This window comes from Ylistrum balloti, unplaced genomic scaffold, assembly GCF_031769215.1.
Source record: "Ylistrum balloti isolate Yb309-2 unplaced genomic scaffold, AGI_CSIRO_Ybal_v1 Utg371048, whole genome shotgun sequence".
Classification (NCBI taxonomy): Eukaryota; Metazoa; Mollusca; class Bivalvia; order Pectinida; family Pectinidae; genus Ylistrum; species Ylistrum balloti.
Window position 1 is genome coordinate 552,541 of NW_026782580.1, and position 19,468 is coordinate 572,008.

General features: G+C 34.5%; 1 protein-coding gene across 1 annotated transcript in view; it reads right to left on the reverse strand.

Annotated features, from left to right (window-relative positions):
- Positions 1–2,706: 2,706 nt before the first annotated feature.
- Positions 2,707–19,468, reverse strand: part of LOC132560300 (prickle planar cell polarity protein 3-B-like) — an 86,478-nt gene continuing 69,716 nt past the window's right edge. The window contains exons 4-7 of the mRNA XM_060224966.1: positions 7,554–7,805; positions 5,056–5,259; positions 3,204–4,410; positions 2,707–3,089 (exon numbers count right to left, since the gene is read on the reverse strand). Coding sequence (XP_060080949.1) covers positions 2,875–3,089; positions 3,204–4,410; positions 5,056–5,259; positions 7,554–7,805 — 1,878 coding nt within the window. The 3' untranslated portion in view covers positions 2,707–2,874. The remainder of the gene's footprint in view (positions 3,090–3,203; positions 4,411–5,055; positions 5,260–7,553; positions 7,806–19,468) is intronic.

Genomic DNA, 19,468 nt, shown 5'->3' on the forward strand with positions numbered 1-19,468 from the left:
TTCCAATCTTTTAACAGAGATGGCAGTTCACAATTTTACGACATAGATTAATATCATCAAGTCAGTATGGTGTCATTTCAGTTAAAGCTTACTTTATTTTTCCTGATCAGTATCAGAAAATTGGTCTTTCCTTGCCTATTGTTTCAAGTCTGGATGGGATGCAGTTTTACCTGACATTGCTGTCACAAAAGTCTTTATTTTCCAGTTTATATATTAGAATTGTATTTTTATAAGTAAAAGAACGTCACAATAGAAAAGTATATCTGTACTTTCTAACATAATATTTTCTGTTGTGTCTGACAAAGTATCTTTAAGGAGAAGTTCCACTTTACTACAGGTCTGTATGAACCTATATTGCTAACTGATTTACAATATTAAAGACCTATAGTCAAAAGTGTAGTAAACTTATGAACAAAATACTGCTTGTGAATTTGAGAAAAGCTTTCTTTGAACACTTTGATTAGAAAATTTGTGAAGATCCTTGGAAACTGAGATAAGTTTTAATAAAATTGTAATATAAGGATACAATATACAGTGTGTTCCTGAGGTGACAGAATTAGATACATTACAGGCATTACACCAGCTCAAAAGAACTTAAATAAAATAATTTCACCATAAATTAGGAAATTAAAAAAACTTGTTTTTAGGTTTAAAAGTTTAAGAATTATAAAATGAGAAGGAAAAAAGGTTTATTCTTTTTTTTTTTTTAATAGGAAAAATAATTTGAGTTGGAACAGGAAAAAATGAATTCATAGGTTCTAAAGTTAAAATTACTGAGTTGATAAAAATATGTTATAAAATACACTAAGATTTATTTTGGCTGAAAATTAAGTAATGAATTTGTGAATTTGTCCCTGATGACTGATGAATGTAATAATAATCAGTGAGTTGTAGATCTTTTGCTTAAAAGTATAATACTGATCTCATATGTCTGGATATTAAACTGGAGTCCAGGCAGAGGGCCAAGGGAGATAACACAAACATAGAATGATAACACTAGATTTCAAATTCGATACAAACATGTGTGGAGTTACATAACTGATTACTTTTTCTTTCTTTTTATCCAGATTAAAACAAAAAAATTCATTTTTTTTGGTATTTATTATTCTAATATTTAAAAAAAGTTGTATCTGTTTCAAGGTTAGTTTTGCCCTATATCCCGTTGCCATGTGCCGTGGTCTCACCATAGTAACTTAAATTGATTGCTATACTTTGTGTCAAGAAGACATAACAATGAGGTCTATTAACATATATGTACATTTAACACAGATTTAAATAGGTCATAATATACACATAGTGATCAACATACTCAGAACAAACACATTGTTTACAAATATATACAAAACATTTTAAAGGTACACCTTCTGTTAGTTTCTGTTAAAAATGCAAAACTTAGAATTAGGTATAAAATACAGCTCTCAAAAGTCTTGAACAAGTGTGTAACTGAAAGATTGAGTTATTTACTTTTTATTACAAATTAAGACATATTCAATACAAGAAAAATGACAAATTAGTATGTTTTGGGAAAACCAATAAGTATGTAGCTTTTTAAAAGTGATGTGGATATTTTTTAATTTACAGGTCTGCTTAATACACAAAAAATTACAGAGAATGTACCTTTTACAAACTGTGATCATTTGATCACAAGACTAGACATACCCTCAAAGTCAATATCTGGAAAATATCACAACACTTGATTTTGTGAGTATAGTCAATTTACACATATTTAGCACTAAACTCTTTTGCAAAGTATAACTGTCATAAAATTCTAAAGGAAAAAAATCCATCATGATTCAAAACAAACACATGTACATTCAAGCTAGCACTAAGGTCAACTGTCCTTGACCTTTACCTGCTAGTAAAGTTCTTGGTGACCTTGGCCTTAAAATGTAATATGTTACCTGCAGATTAAAATGATTTGTAGACAAAATGCAACAGTCTGAATGTGGAAAAAAAAGACTTGAATGTATATCTGAGATGAGACACATGTGAATGTATACAATCACAACATTATACTTATGTAATATCCATGACAGCAGTGGTTACCTTGATAAATAACATGGGTGAGAATTTACACAATAAAAATTTCTAAAATAATGAAATTGGTTAAAATCATGCAAAAATCATGACATATATCTTATCTTATTTTGGCAGTTCAGGATTTTTGAATTTATAAATTTGCATACATATCAATAATAAATCAATCAAACAGAATCCAATCGTTGAAAGAAATACAGGTATTGGGTGTAACTTAAAATGAATAGGACCAATCAGATTTTTATTTCTTTTTCGGGAAGTTCATATATGAATAAATTAGAAATTGATGTCAAAATCATAAATCTGTCCAGTCAGCATGACTTTTCTATTTGGTTACAATTAGCATCAGTCTAATTCTTATTAAGTTGAAACAATGTTATTGTATTGCCTTGAATAAGCTTTAATCAGTTTTGATTACACATCAGTAATGACATTGTTTAATGCTTCTGTGTCCAATTATAGGATTTTAAAAACTAAACACACCAGTAATCTATTAATAAAGTCTTTTTATAACACACATACAAAATGACAATTCCTGTATTCTACAAATTACATCAATTTAGATTTTAAATCTTAATGCAATGAACATACTGAATGCATGTGAACACAATGAAAAAATGTATATCAGATTATTATTGTAGAGATAAGTAATAATTTTATATACCGGTAAGTAATGAACACATTTAGTTTAATACCAATAGAATTTGACAATTTGGTAAGCAGTGTGTAATATTCAAGGGTTATCTTTCTTGAACAATATCACACAACAATCCTCACGATGTCCTTCCATCTACATGAAAATGACCACTTGATAATATTAAATCATACCTCCTCAGCTTAGGAGATGACACACTGCTTGTTTTTACTACGGTGCCGACCAGATGTCCTAGACCTCATGGCATTTGTTTGTCCAAGACCAACACCCATATCGTCCACGTAGGAAATTTTATTGGTGTGGCTACGTGGATTGTCATAATAGTAATAAAAGTCATCAGAATCTGTAGAACTGGAGCACGTACTACACTGATCATCATCATAATCATTCAGAAACTCTACACGCCGGTTCTGGTTCACTGGTTCCTGACTTGTGGAGGGTAGTTCATTCATATGACCTCTAAAGTCCTGAAAGTCATTTGCTTGTCCTCTGCGGTCATGATGGTGATGACCTCTGGATTCATGGTGATGACCTCTGTGTTCATGACTCCGATGATCCCTGTGGTAATCACGATAATGATGTCTGTCTGAGGGACGACCCTCAAAGCTCCGACTACGTGGGTATCGTGAGGCCTGTAATGGCTGAGGAGTACGCCCATTAGGAGGACGACGTATCGGGTTCATTTTTTCACCATCAGGTAATGGATTGGGATTCCTTGCCTCATTCTGAGGTGATTGATTTATACAGCGTATGTTACGTAACTCTGGGTAACTCTGTATATTACCGCCATGTGATGAACTCAGAGACCTTTCAGGCTGGTTTCCATAAACATGAGATACGTTATTAGGAAGATAATCTGACTGAAACAATGCTGGCCCAATTTCCTCATAGTTATGGAAGCCACCAAGATTGAGATTTGATTGAGAGCCAGATCGACTTCGACTCCGTGAACTACTATTGCTGTGTCGCTCGTTGAGCAGAGGAGAGCTTGGCTCCTTTGACAAATCCGGCATAGAGAATTGTGACAAACGTTTCTTTCTCCGCACACCTTCATATACTGGCGGTAACGTTTCACTTAGACCATCCAGGTTAAGTTCATAATTACACTGTGAATCTCTCACGCGAGACAGTTGTGACTGAGGTGGTTCGTACATTCCTGGTGCATATACCTCGCTATTACTACTGGTAGCGTATCCTTGATCACGATCTGACGAAGGCTGACTATTGTCAGATAAAGAATACTGTTGGCGCAAAGCTTCCTGAATTCCCATAACACTGTTCTCCTGTAGGGCATGACTAACTGGGGAGCCTAGTCGCATGCCATCAATGTCTGCCGCGTAATCCTCAGGTCGACGTGGAGTCTGTGTTTGCATCGATCCTGCCCGACTACAAGAAGCAGAACAGTAAATCACTCCATGTTTAGGTAAAAATGGCTGTCCAATCAATGACTTCTGACATGTGTGACATTTAAAACACACTTCAGTAGCATGCCAGTGTTGACCCTCATGGGTCATCTGTCCTTGGTCCACACCAATGTGCTCTCCACATGTGTCGCAATATTCAGCGAACATTCTCTCGAAACATATACAGCAGTAGGGACGTCCTTCCTTCATGATGTACCGCTGGCCACCCAGTTGTCTGTCACATTCAAAGCAGCAAAAATGTTTCATGTGCCAGCTTCGTCCTTCAGCCTCAGTACACTCGTCTGCAAAAATTATCTGTAAAATACAAGAAAATTTTATTTAAGACATCATTATAAGTGTCAGTAATATAATGTTTCTCAGTGTTACATGAATGATGTTTGAGAAATGATATGCCGTCAAACAGCCCACTGAAAAGATAATATTTTTTCAACCTTATCCAGCAGGTAGAAACATAAATAAATCATTCTAAAGTATCAATTTTGTCAGTAAATTTTATATTCCTGGATTATTTTTGACAAAATAGGCATGGTGACCTATAAGTTAACACATACTGTAATTATCTGTCAATAACTCCAACAATATATATATTGATGTCAGGTAAAATTCTATACCAACACTTCGTGTAATTAGCTCACCCATGACACTTAGTAAAATTAATGTGTTGGCATCCTGAACTTATTGCAGGATAAAGTTGATAGTTACAGTTTACAGTAAAACTGCTGACTGCACTTCAGAGGATCCAGTACTTAGTATTCCATCAATGTAAACCTTCACACTACCCAGTCTATTGTGTATTTGCTGCATAGTCAGAGGGCTAAACACATTCTCTGGCTCTTCATGATTATAATAATTGAAACTATGCACATTTATTACAATACAGATTATATTTCTGTTACAATATCAAACAGATAATACACAACAGAAATGTGATTGGCTTACCTCATCACATGCAGCACATCGTGGCTTGATCAGCTCAGCATGGTGTCTTCCACAGTAGAGCGCCTCGTCCTTAAAGAAGTAGATGAGGTCAACAAGCAACTCCTCACATGTGGTACACAGAAAACATGCCGGATGCCAACACTGGTCATGTCCAGCGCGTGATGCAAATACTGCTATGGAACCTCCTGGTACAACCTCTTGGCACTGAAATAGGCAAACATAATAATGTAGAGTTGTCTCCACCATTCCATAGCACTGTTTATATAGATTTAGGTCCAATTTCATCCTTTGTTTCTTTGAACACATGATATGCAAACTTAAAGAGAAATTCTTTTTACCTAAGCCTTACTATACCTTCAAAATTCTGGAAGGAAACATTGCAATTCTACCATTGCAGTATTCCCCAAATTCAAATCATGATTCCTGCGGAATTTGTTTTAGTGTTTATTTTAACGTTCATTCATGCTTTCAAATACTCAAACCACTTTCAAGTAGATACCTACTGTGAAAGGCATTGTGTGATACGATTCATACAAGAATTTTTCTGTTGAAAATACTTCAGTGAAACAGGATAAAGATGTACCTTTACATGATGTCTCTTCCTTTGTTCATGATTACTTGTGACATCAATTTAAAACATAATTTTGTATTTCTTTTTTATTTTGAAATAAATAAATCCTTGGTTGGATACAGATTTAACATCTTGGTCACATTTTATATCACTAGGTGCTATCTTACCAATAAACATCTGTATTCTCTAGATCTGTTCAGATAAGTGGGGATGGATGCATATTTTACAAATTGAGTTACCTCCCCTACACTAGAAAAAGTACTCCCATGATGGAGGCCATTTTTATCTACCATCCATCAATGTTTAATAGGGTGTGAAAAAGGTTAAAAGGATGGAAAAATCAATTCGTTAAAATCATTTTACTAGCAACATTTGTAACTTCTGCAGGAACAGCCAGTGGACACAAGGAGGGGAGGAGTGGTGTTACAGCCCATTTCCATTTTCACCCTTTAAATATTCATTGCTGTGTAACGCTAGTAGAAAAATAATTTTATCTCCAGCTATTACTTTCTGAATGCCATTTGTTGTGTATGTATTTCTGTGTATGTATTACTTGTGTGGTAGATTTACCACTAGAGAGGATTCCTATCCATACACAGGATAAGGTTTCCAGTACAAATTCCCAGCCCTAGATACTAAGCCCACTTTCTTTGGTATAATGCGTGTATCTATTTCGCCCCGTTAAGTGCTTATGATCCACCCTAGCCATCATGTAACTTTTTGTCGGTTGTAACATAACTCTAACACGGCCATTCACTAGGTAGTTAGGAGACAGTGTATTGTTATAATGATAGACTACTGTTGTAGTAATCCAATATGGCATAAACTTTAACCCAGCCTAGAGACCCGTTACATAAACCCAGCCTAGACCTCAGGAAAAATTTCTCATTCAAATTTTCTTCGCATCATTCCATGTAATGAATTAGTTTGACTGTCAATAGTATAGTATCATATACAATAAAGTCCCAGTGTTGCAGTTTGTTTCACATTTCCCTCACCCAGCATTTCTCTTTTTTTTCTCAGAAATAATACAAATACCTACATTCATTCTTTTTTCAATTTCTAAATCTTTGCCCAAACTGGGACCTATTACGATATGTGTCATGATATTTGTTACGTTGCTGGAGGTTAAAATGTCCCCTAAAAGCATCATCACAGTATAGGAAAACTGTTAAATATCTCCCCGAGAAACTGCTGACTTGTTTGTATTTGCTGTTACAGGGTAAAAAACAATTTTCAGTAGAAAAACAGGATCTTGTAGGTTGTTAGAGGTGCTACGTGCTTCTCACTAAAGTCAATGAATTGATTAGGAGATGTTTAACAGAGAAAGAAATCCTCACAGGACACCAATAGAGACCTCCTACAGCTTACTGATAACTCCATAGGCCTGTAAAGTATCTCTATAGGATAGGATATCTCTACAGACCAGATATTGTGTTGTGTATGATATCTCTACAGACCAGATATTGTGTGGTGTATGATATCTCTACACACCAGATATTGTGTGGTGTAAGATATCACTACAGACCAGATATTGTGTTGTGTATGATATCTCTACAGACCAGATATTGTGTTGTGTATATCACTACAGACCAGATATTGTGTTGTGTATGATATCACTGCAGACCAGATATTATGTTGTATATGATATCACTACAGACCAGATATTATGTTGTGTATGATCTACTCTACAGACCAGATATAATGTTGTGTATGAAATCTCTACAGACCAGATTTCCTGTATCAAAACTGTTCACAAAATAAAAAAGAACACATATTACAAGAAAGTTACCTTAATTGAAATTACCCTGTTAATGGCTAGTTTATCACCTTGATTAATTTTTATTAAACATTACTGGTTTTAATTGTTCTGTCTAAAATCAGTTTAGTTTACACTGTTATATCACTGGATTTATCTTGTTTTTACCTTTGTACATATGCTTCCCTGCATGGTGAGGGGGAGAGGCCGCACACTGCCTCGTCCCAGAGCCTCTCGTTTTCTCTGGGTGCTAAACATACGCAGTTCTCTCTTCTCTTCCTCCGACAGAGTATTACAGTATCGCACTTCATTGTCATGGGGAGGTAACTGCTGTAGCAGCTGACGGACCCGATACTTCTCACCGACACTGTTCAGATATGGTACTTTATCCTCTGGTAAAACACTAAAGTACTGATGTACCTGGAAAAAGAAGCAAAAAAATTGAATTCACAGTTAAATGTGTTAAGATCTTAATTCATTTTTATCTGAAGTACTGCTGTACTAACAATTTCTATAATATAAATAAAGGATCCTCCTTCTATACACGTAAGGCTACAACAAAGTTCCTAATCCCTTCATCACTTTTTACAAAATACAAGCACATACAAATACTTAAATATTTGTAAGAAATATTCAAATGTTTTAGGTTTTGAAAAAGTTTGGCACACATCCTGTTTCACAAACACACTGAAGAAATGGAGATTTAGCATGCAACATGTATTTCCACTATAAGTATCTGTAATATCACACTCAAGTAGAAACCTGTAAATGTCCTAATGGTAATTACAATTATCATTACAAAGTATTGTTTTCTTGTTTATCCAGTGTACGGAAACTGTACAGACATTTACTGCCATGATTGGATCTACAGACATCTCTTTCTGGATAAAGTCTTGAAGTTTTATCTCAAATCGCATCACATTTCTTATGGAAGTCATTGAGGTTTCTTTTCCCTCTCTGACTTTCTACTTACTGTATAACTTTCACAAATGCTATCAGAGTACAATACACGACATACACACAAATGGGTAAATCACATATCATCATGCTTTTCTCTGTAAAAAATAGCATCTTTTTGGCAAAATTTCTGTATTCATACATCAGTAATGTTTCAATATCATTCTAACTTACAGGTGGTGCTGTACAGCAACTTCCCGATAAAACAGGTAGACATCTCTCTAATCTCTAAGTCACACTACAAGGTCATCATAACATGGGGAAAAAACCTACAGAGCTCCAATGACTTTAAATTTTCAAAAATAGAAATTCATTTTGATAAGACGTACTGCGAATTGAAGAGTAAACTGTTGTGAAAATGGCATTGTAGATAAACTGATCTATATATTTGTGTCCTTTATTGCAATACAGTGTAATATATTGGGAGACTGGATCAGCTGTTACACCCAGCAGGCCAGTATCCAACCTTACAGCTAGGTAGACAGTAACTTTTTCACAAGTTTGTTCAAACACACATCATGGCGTCTTTGACAGAAGTAAACCATCATACATCAAACAGCCTTTTATATTTCTGAATACAGAATTAAAAATAAAAAATAAGTTCATGCCAAGAAAAGAACTTAGAAGGAACAGGTGCTTTTTTTAATTAGTTTCTTTAAAAAAAATTTTGAAAATATTTTTTGTCTATCTCTAAATACTGCAGAACCAAATCACCTTTGAGGTTTGTACATGTCAGTGTTTAAGAGCTCAGAAGAGAATGACATGGTTTCAAAACTTTTCAGACGCTGATTGTGTCAATACTTTTTAAGGAATTCAGCAACATAACACTGTATGCATCTCTTCATCAAGTCAAACTTCTCAAAAAACCCATATTTCTAGTAATCATTTCTGAATTTCATGGTCACATTGTGAAATGTACTTTATGTGAACGTTATGATGATACACCAATCAACTCTTCTAAATAAATCTATCAAAAACACATTATCAAACTATCGTCGAAACACCGAGCAGTAAAATGAGAATAAAGTCTTAAACTGACTAGATCATACCTATCATTTTACCTACTAAGTGTGGAAGTCTGTAATGTGTATGTAATACATGTTTTATGAGTTAAGATTCATTCTGGAACACCAATGTACTGTCCATATTTTACTGCTGACTTTCTGAGGGGGTGGGGGTGGTAACTTCATAACGATACAGACGTACTATAGATGAACTAGGTCAATATTGTGTTGATGGAATTATATATGTCCTGATTTTTATCATTACTCAAGTTTATCTTCTTGTTTTATTGTCCCCGGGAGACTTAAGTTCATGAGTTCTTTGTATTGATGCAAAAAAATAAATAAATAGTAGATAAAAGACAAAAAAAATATTATAATGAAGTACGCTTTGTGCAAAACTGAATTTAAAAATAAACTAACAATAAAAGATATAATGAAGTACGCTTTGTACAAAACTGAATTTAAAAATAAACTAACAAAAAACCAGTAAAAGTTTTTAAGCAAACTGACAGTCAACTGTTTTCCATGTTATCAAAGTGTTCTAGCATTTTAAATAATGTTTATATCAAAACAGCTAACACACAGAATTTATTTTCAAATCTTCAACCTTTACTTGACATCACAATATCTAAGTACAGATTAAAGGTCAAGGTCAAATGGATGAGGGATCTTATCTGTCCTGATAACTTATAAGTCTATGTATGTAAGACACCCAAAACAAATGCTTGGCAAATTATGATATAGTGTTGCTTCAGTAGTCATATCCGACAGTTTTAAGATAAAGACAGATGATTCTGGACAAAAATATCTTCAACTGTACTTTATCGGGTCTTGATTCCATGACTCCATGTTGGAACTCTCTCTCCGACCAACCCGACAAACCCGCTGTGTTGAATCTTTACATCCTGACAACCCTAAGTTCAGTCTTAATGTTCTCTTCAGGCTGTCAAATACCAAAAATACTTTGGCAGCTATTAGATAAGTAAGGGTGAAGACAGTCCACCATTAATGTCAGCCAGCATCATCGCTATGGTCACCAGACCCCAGCCTAGCAAACATTGAAGATACAGATAGATTTCACAAAGCATCATTGTTTCTCTACTTAGTTGCAGTGATAAGTATTGTCCATCTGGTAAAGTTGATTTTTTCAAGGATTTTATTTTTGATGTTTAGGAGAACAAAATAAAATTACGACAACAGATGTATTTGTTCTTTGAAAATAAGGTTGAGAAGAACATCATCTATTTTGCTTCAAACTTTAATGAAACTGGGTAAATCTGAACCATCAAATATGGAAATTTTAACTGTAATGATGGGCATTGTCTATTGGACAATAGTAAAATAAGTAACAAGGCATGAAATAATGGAAAAAAACTGATTTACAGGTTTTTTACAAGTGGATCTTTCAGCTAGGAAATAAAAAGTTTCCCAGAACAACCATGACATGCCTCTTGACTACAATTTTACTTAAGTTTCCCAATGCTGTTAAAACTTACAAAATCAAGACACGCTTGACAAATCGTAAGGTTAGCTCTCCTCAGTCAAAAGTGTCACCGTGCCTATACATCACACTAGCAACAACTTAAACCATTGCCAAGATATTTTTTTTGAATGAATTCCTGCTTACTGTCTGTTCACAGACATAGGCTAGTAGAACTCTGCCAGATTTTGTTGTATTATCAGAGAAAGCAGAGCCAGAACTGATTATTTTTAGAGTATAACAGCAAGATTTATAGAAGAAAGGCGTTTGCAGAATTTTACTAATTTCAAATATTACGTGATGGCGATACCGTATGTAATAAAATTGAAAATTATGAGAAATGCTGTCAGAAACAATATTTCTGGAAACGGCATTGTAATGGAAGACGTTGTCCACATAACAAGTTCCAAGTGATAGGAACAGTTTTGTAATGGAAGAAGTTATCCACATAACAAGTTCCAAGTGATAGTAACGGCATTGTTATAGAAGAAGTTGTCCACATAACAAGTTCCAAGTGATAGGAACAGTTTTGTAATGGAAGACGTTGTCCACATAACAAGTTCCAAGTGATAGGAACAGTTTTGTAATGGAAGAAGTTATCCACATAACAAGTTCCAAGTGATAGGAACAGTTTTGTAATGGAAGATGTTGTCCACATAACAAGTTCCAAGTGATAGGAACAGTTTTGTAATGGAAGAAGTTATCCACATAACAAGTTCCAAGTGATAGGAACGGCATTGTTATAGAAGAAGTTGTTCACATAACAAGTTCCAAGTGATTGGAACGGCATTGTTATAGAAGAAGTTGTTCACATAACAAGTTCCAAGTGATAGGGACAGCATTGTTATAGAAGAAGTTGTTCACATAACAAGTTCCAAGTGATAGGAACAGTTTTGTAATGGAAGAAGTTGTTCACATAACAAGTTCCAAGTGATAAGAACAACATTGTTATAGAAGAGGTTGCCACCTAACAAGTTCAAAGTGATGAAAAAAAAATATGTCAAAAGCGAGTCATTTCATTATATTTCAGATCTTTCATGAATGTTTATGTAACCTTTTCAAAATTTTCTTACCAGAATTTGAATAAGGTAATCGATGCTGATGTAAATGTTTCACTAGAACCCACCCTAATTAATTATATTATTGGGTCTAGGTACAGATACAGGATTACAGCTTCTAAAAAGGATATGTTAATGATATGAAGCTGACCTAGTCACTGTGTTGATGGAAGGACAACTTTCAAATGATAAGATATCAATTTCATGGACATCACAGCTGTAAATATCAGGTTAGCTAAAATTGTATTCCAGTTTCAACAAACTCCCACTGGTAACAAACAGTTTCCATTTTCTTCATTTCTATACATATATATCCTTACTTTTATAATGACTTAAACAGATTTTTCCACCTAGGCTTATCAACAATTTCTCAGATTGCAAATCAAGGTCTAGGAAATGACCTATATCCAACCCAAGATGAGCACTGATTATGCAATTACGACTTTTGCCATCTTAATTGATGATTTTACTGTGTGTTATCTAAATATGTTATCAGCTCTGTATGCCTAAAAACCACTCAGTAACACTGAGAAGCTCTGAAGGATATGTAGATTTTTCAGTAACCGGTGCAGTACCTTGCCGTTTTCTTTGGCAGTAATGTACCAGTAAAATCAGCCCAGGAGTTGCAGTTATGGGATATTTATCTAGTATTTAAATTTCTGACATTTTTATGAGGTATAAGGTTGGGTCATCCCCCTTTATACATCAAGCCTTGTTTGAAATCATCCTCTGTTCACTGAAAACTTTCTCGTCTGGAAAATAATCAAGGGCTTTTTCGGCTGAGTTACGAGCAGGCAAAGGTATGACTAAGGAGCAAGCACAGGTGTAAAGACAATCAGAAACTGTACTGGGTTTCTCAACCAAGCGCGCCCTTCTCTTTCAGACATAATCTGTACCCCATCGAAGCCAGTATCACACAACACACTGTAAGGGTAAACTGGAGATTAAAAGATCATTATACACATACACCTATTTCAGACGGAGAGTGCTAACACATGCTGGCCCATCATGGCTGATCTTTCCTTTTCTCTCTCTCTCTGCCTATTTTTCTCTTTCTCTCTACATCTCTCCCTGCCTCTCTCTCTGAAGGGTCAGACTTCTTCTATCATATCGCTGAAACCATTTGTAAAAAAACATTCCCAATTACGCAGTGATTATGGTAATATCTTTCCTTCGCCAGCTGCAGAAACTGAACTGTACACTCCAGGAAGTCGACTCATCAAAGAAAGGCATTACGCTTGTCAATCATCTTCCGGCCTACCTGAAATTTGTTTCTCAGTTTACTCCTGGCTGTTGGTAACTAATGCAGCCTCAGCATTTGTGGCTTAAACTTCCGCAATAAAAAAAATTACACTTCTTGATATTAAAACTTAAACATTGATTTAACTTCATTCATCAGTGTTAATGATGCACACCGTGCACATCCTAAACACTGTTAACAACTCGCATTAACTTAGTACCAGATCAGTCTGCTGAGGTAGTTAAATTGGCTTAAATTGTGAATAATGTACCTCCTTTTTAAATATCTAATAAGGTATTGAAATAAGTTCAATTTTCACAGATTTGCAGTTTCTATAAATCTAGTTTTATACAGGTTTGTTAAATCTAAATAGTTCAGTTTACACAGGTTTGTTGTTTCTATAAAGTTCAGTTTACACAGGTTTGTAGTTTCTATAAAGTTCAGTTTACACAGGTTTGTAGTTTCTATAAAGTTCAGTTTACACAGGTTTGTAGTTTCTATAAAGTTCAGTTTACACAGGTTTGTAGTTTCTATAAAGTTGAGATAAATTTCAGTTTACACAGGTTTGTAGTTTCTATAAAGTTCAGTTTACACAGGTTTGTAGTTGCTATGAAGTTGAGATAAAGTTCAGTTTACACAGGTTTGTAGTTTCTATAAAGTTCAGTTTACACAGGTTTGTAGTTTCTATAAAGTTCAGTTTTCACAGGTTTGTAGTTTCTATAAAGTTCAGTTTACACAGGTTTGTAGTTTCTATAAAGTTCAGTTTACACAGGTTTGTAGTTTCTATAAAGTTCAGTTTACACAGGTTTGTAGTTTCTATGAAGTTCAGTTTTCACAGGTTTGTAGTTTCTATAAAGTTCAGTTTACACAGGTTTGTAGTTTCTATGAAGTTCAGTTTACACAGGTTTGTAGTTTCTATAAAGTTCAGTTTACACAGGTTTGTAGTTTCTATAAAGTTCAGTTTTCACAGGTTTGTAGTTTCTATGAAGTTCAGTTTACACAGGTTTGTAGTTTCTATAAAGTTCAGTTTACACAGGTTTGTAGTTTCTATAAAGTTCAGTTTTCACAGGTTTGTAGTTTCTATAAAGTTCAGTTTTCACAGGTTTGTAGTTTCTATAAAGTTCAGCAATTTTTTGCAGTTTCTTTCTCTGCCATACTATTAAGACAAAATTCAAAAGCGTAAATGATCCCAGAAAAAAGTACACTTTAATGTAATCTTTACTTCACATCACTGGACACAACACAATGCTTCAACAACCTTATTTAGATGTGTTCAGTAAAACATTAATTTTGGAATACCAGCTAAGTTACCAATAATCACAAAACACTGAGGTTTTGTGATGTTCATATTGACAGAGAAATATAGCATAAAACCCTATCATAAGGTGATTCGGATTTGGTTGTGGCAGGAGCCAAAAAACTAATCAAACCCCTTCTGTTAGTCAAGTAGAAATCCTGGACAGTGCCCTGGGGGCATCAACTACAGAAACTTTGCTGGATTACACAAGAGTTTGAACGCTTTATCACTTTAACCCAGTGAAACTGGTATCTGCGGAATGCAAGCCAGATAATCTTTGAAGTCGTTGTAATGTACGGCCACACAATATCCCAGCTATCTGATGCTGGTCCTCCCAACCATTATAGAACTTCTACACTTCATTTTGTTTCAAAACCAAGTTTTTTAAAACTCCATCTCCACTTGATTTTGAAACATTCAATCATAGAAAGAACTGACACATATTCCTTGACAAATAATCCCTAGTAAGACTAAGGCATTAGCTAGTTCTTTCTTTTGAATTGAGACCGTTACAATACCCATAATTAGTTCTATCTTTGGGTGCCAAGGTGATCGATAATATGAAAATGTTCTCAAACTTTCAAGCAGCATAGATTGTGAAATATGTGAATATGTGAAATATTTCACAGTATTTACTTCAAATCATTTCAATTTTCAAAACCCTTATATGTACACTGAATGAATAGCTAATATGCGAAGATCACCAGTTGACAGCAACCATTTAGTCATGTTTTAACCACAAGATTTCCTTCAAGCAAGTTGCCCAAGCAAGAAATTAATTCTAATCACAGGATGATTCAGGGACCAGCAATGGTTGTTGTGACAAGCAGGACAGAGAATTCGGTCCCAAGAACCGATTCAAAATCAGAACAATCCCGAAAACACACACAAGACTCTAAATTGGAGATGACGTCTGTTGTCTCTGACATGACTCAGCACGTTTCTGTAAATGTTGCTCCCCATTGTAAATCTGCCCTCCATTCCCCACGCACCCGTATCTGTGGAAACTACTCCAATCTGTGGCTCCCTCTTTGCTTGTTATGGCACACAACAAATGGTTTTTAAATTAAGTTTAGATTGAAGTGTACTTAGAGCTACATCATGAGGACTTAAATTACATTATTCCTCAATATCCGGCTGTCCATAAAAGTGGTCGTCCACTAAAGAATCCTCCAATCAAAATGGCCACAACAATTATTTTTTTGAATTTTGTTTATTCAATTGCGTATTTCCAGGATATTGTCATGAAGACAAGGCATTAGTCTGCCTCCTGACAGATATTAAGCCATTTCAATCAATATTAAGTCAACAGAAATGTCCTTATACAAATGAAACAATATTTTTCATCTGTCGAGAAATACTAGGACATCAATTTACAAAACAAGAATCCAATTCTACACATATTTCTCAACAACAAAGATAAATTTTCCATAATTTTACAAGTTTTATTCAATCATATTCAAAGATACATGGCATATTTCCTGGGAACAAATAAATAAAATATGATCCTGGAAGATATCTGATATATATCTGAAATTTTAAGAAAGTTTCCATTCAATAGGAATACTGTGTAATTGAACAATGTCAACCTCCCACATTACAACCATTTTAGTTTACCTTGCACCACCACTAAACCTGTGGCAATGACGACTGATGAGCTGCGACAATATAAGCTAACCAACCATTGCTTCAAACGTATTTCAAAGACATCTCATCAGCACACATAATATGCACAACAGAAATTGATATCCTGCTATCTCTTCCAGGTGGAATGACAACTTTTCTATGGATTTCTGTTTGTTTTTGCTGATAGTATTCATAACAACATTCTCTTTTCATTATGGTGACAAATTGATTTCTGTGTAATTTTTGTTGATATGCAGTGTCAACATTGATTTCCTCAAACAAAAGTCCCTAGAAACTGTTAGGAGCACATTCAAATGTGGCTCAAAAATGGAAATAACCAGTTCTATCAGCAAGGAAATCCAGTTTTCATTAATCATGTGTCTGAGCAAACCACAAGCAATATATGTCCTCACTACAAGTAGTTTAGGATATTTCAATAAAATAGAGCAAGATTACAGAAAACAAGCCGTGAGCCATGACTAAGAAATGTGTGGGTCGACTTTTATCAATTAACCCTAAAAAGCCAGTGATGAATAGTAAACATGTCAAACGTTCAAATAAATCTGATTTTTTATTCTGTCACTAGACACAAATTTCCATTGATTCTCTACAAAATTTATCTTTTTTTAAAATTGGCATGAGAAAAATGGATATTAGAATACATAACTTTTTCTTGCTCTAATCTTTCCAAGTCAAATTTGTATTTCAGAATGAACTGACAACTGACAATTTGTAACTTTGAACTCTGAAATCCGATGTGGCCACAGAAACTAGTTTTTCATGAAAGACTGTATCAAGTTGTCAACTTTAACTCCACAGTTGTTAAAGAAATGTTATTGCCAACCTTGAATTTTGATTTTGAGGAATCTGTTGAAATTGAGAAAGAAAAAAATGTCTTACCAGTATGATAATACTGAAGCTTTTCTCAAGTAACTGCAAAATGCTAGATTTCGACATTAAGAAGTTCTCTATTAGGTTACAAAAATCAATTATTTTTATTCCAATCATGTTCTTCTTTAGCTATTTTGTTATCTAGTACATCTCCATTTCCTCAGATTCTATCTAGTAAGTTCCAAGTTTTTGAAAGGTATTTTGTCACTCAGACAAAAAATACAATTACAAGATGGAGAGAGACTGATAGGAACTGCTCCAACACTTAATCCTGTTCTCTACGAGGAACTGCACCCCCGCTAGACAAAAACAATCATTGCAAGCAAGTAGTGTCCATATATATATTCTCCCGGAAGCATACCGGTTTGTGAAATGGTGAGATGGAAATCAAACAGGAAAAAGCAGACCCCTTGCATCCATTTTAATAAACACATCACCAAACTAGTTAGGAGGAAACATCTTCTGTCTACTCAATAAAACATAGCAATTCAGCACATTGTTTCTAATTAACAATGAATGGAAATCAATTTCTATCACGTTACCAATGGAAACACACTTTAAATGACCAAAATATTATACATGTATTGATTTCATTTATTTTGGCACTGAGAAAATAATTCATGTAAAAAACTCATATTGCCTTTTCTCTACAAAATTTTTTATGTAATATGCGATGTATGTGTTATTGTTATCTAGTGAAATGAACACAATATTCTACCAACATTCAAGATCATAAATTGCCATACTATCTCAAAAATTATATGCAAGAACTATACTGATCATCTATTCATAAATAAAATAAAAAATGTTACATGGACCCAACCAATTAGTAAATGCTTTCATTTTTCTTCTAGCACTAGGCCCATGTTATACACCCATCCATGTTTTCTGGCTGTCCATAAAATTGTTTTTTTTTCAAGTTTTAAACAGTATTATTTCATTGCATTTCTACTTTGAATCAAACTAACATGTTGGCCCCTTGGGCTTATCAAAGGATAAAAACCGTTATTTTTCATTTTAAAAAATGTTGTTTTTAATTATTCAGGTTTGTTGTTGAAGTTGCACAAAACCAGACAAGTTAATTGTTAAAAAGATAGCCAAGTTGATACCGTGCAGCAAACTGCTGTCTTCCACCAGAGTTTTTATCCTTATTTCAATTAAAATGTCTCTAAATTCCATTACTAGATACAAATCTTGATGGATTGTGACTAACTCTATCAACAGATACTTGTCTCCTTTATCAGCAAACACATCTTCAGATTTCCCCCAATTTTACCCTCAAATATCACTAAACAATGTCGGGCCTTACCAATGTTTTTCCTCCGACACCCTTGCAGGCTTGATGTAACAGTATTACACATGTGTGGTATGTTGAAGATGCCAGCCCTCAAAGCATGCCATGGGTAGGAATGACAAGGAGCTACACAGTCGACCATACCAGCTTGTGATAATGAGTAACGTTTGACAAATTACTGGGTTCAAATTATATACATTGTACAAAAAAATGGTGCTTCTTGCAGAGAGAAGAAATGCTTCCGTAATTACAATTCAAGGTAACACACAAATTACTTACTACACAAGGAAAAAAAATATTACACCAATTGAGAACCAACATCTATAATGCAATACTTCCTGATGAATGAATGTCTCTCTATTACACATCAAGCTGGATACAAATCTGAGACAACTTAATTACCAGTTTTGTTAATTTTCTGATCATGTGATTTTCTAATTATTCTCCTCTGTCTATTGACCATTTCATTGCTATTTTATAGCAAATTTACTAGATTTACAAAAATAAAATCACAATTACAATTTTTTCCGAGTAAAACATAACAATTCAGAAAAACAGAATGTTTGATACCCAAACAAAAACCTGTGGGTTTTGGTTCAAACCCCAGTGCAAGGGAGAAACACCTGCCATATCTGGTTTAAACCCAGATCAGCATAATCAATCTGGAATCAATCATGGCTGTGTTAATGAAATAAGTTAACACATCATTTCAAGCTACAGGAAGCTGTTCCAGGATTGCATGGTCAAAAGCAGCATAATTCAAATATGTCCAAACCAAAATGTCTCGTTAGCTTGCATTTATTTCTCACAAATTGAAATATGATATACATGTCTAGATCACAATTCTGTACAAGGATTTATTGATAAAGCTTCGTCAGCTCTGATAAAGCCTGTACACTCTACACTGATTTATGCTTCTATAAGATTGTTGTGCTTGAGAAACTGTTACTTTTTGGGAAGGACCCCCCCTAAATCCTTATCTAACAGTACATCATCCATACTGCATCCTTACTCTAATTCTTCAGTCTACACAAACTATCCTTCCTTTTCCACTATATCTCGCTTCTTCCTTCTCAATTTATCTTTTCTGATGAGTTTGGTATTATACCTTTCATTGACCATTCCACTGCCCCCACTCCCCCCACCCCCACCCCCGTCTCCCCTTCAGGCCTGATAATGCCTTATCATTAAAACTACATTAATACTACAGGAATTAAAGAATAATTCTCTTCAACA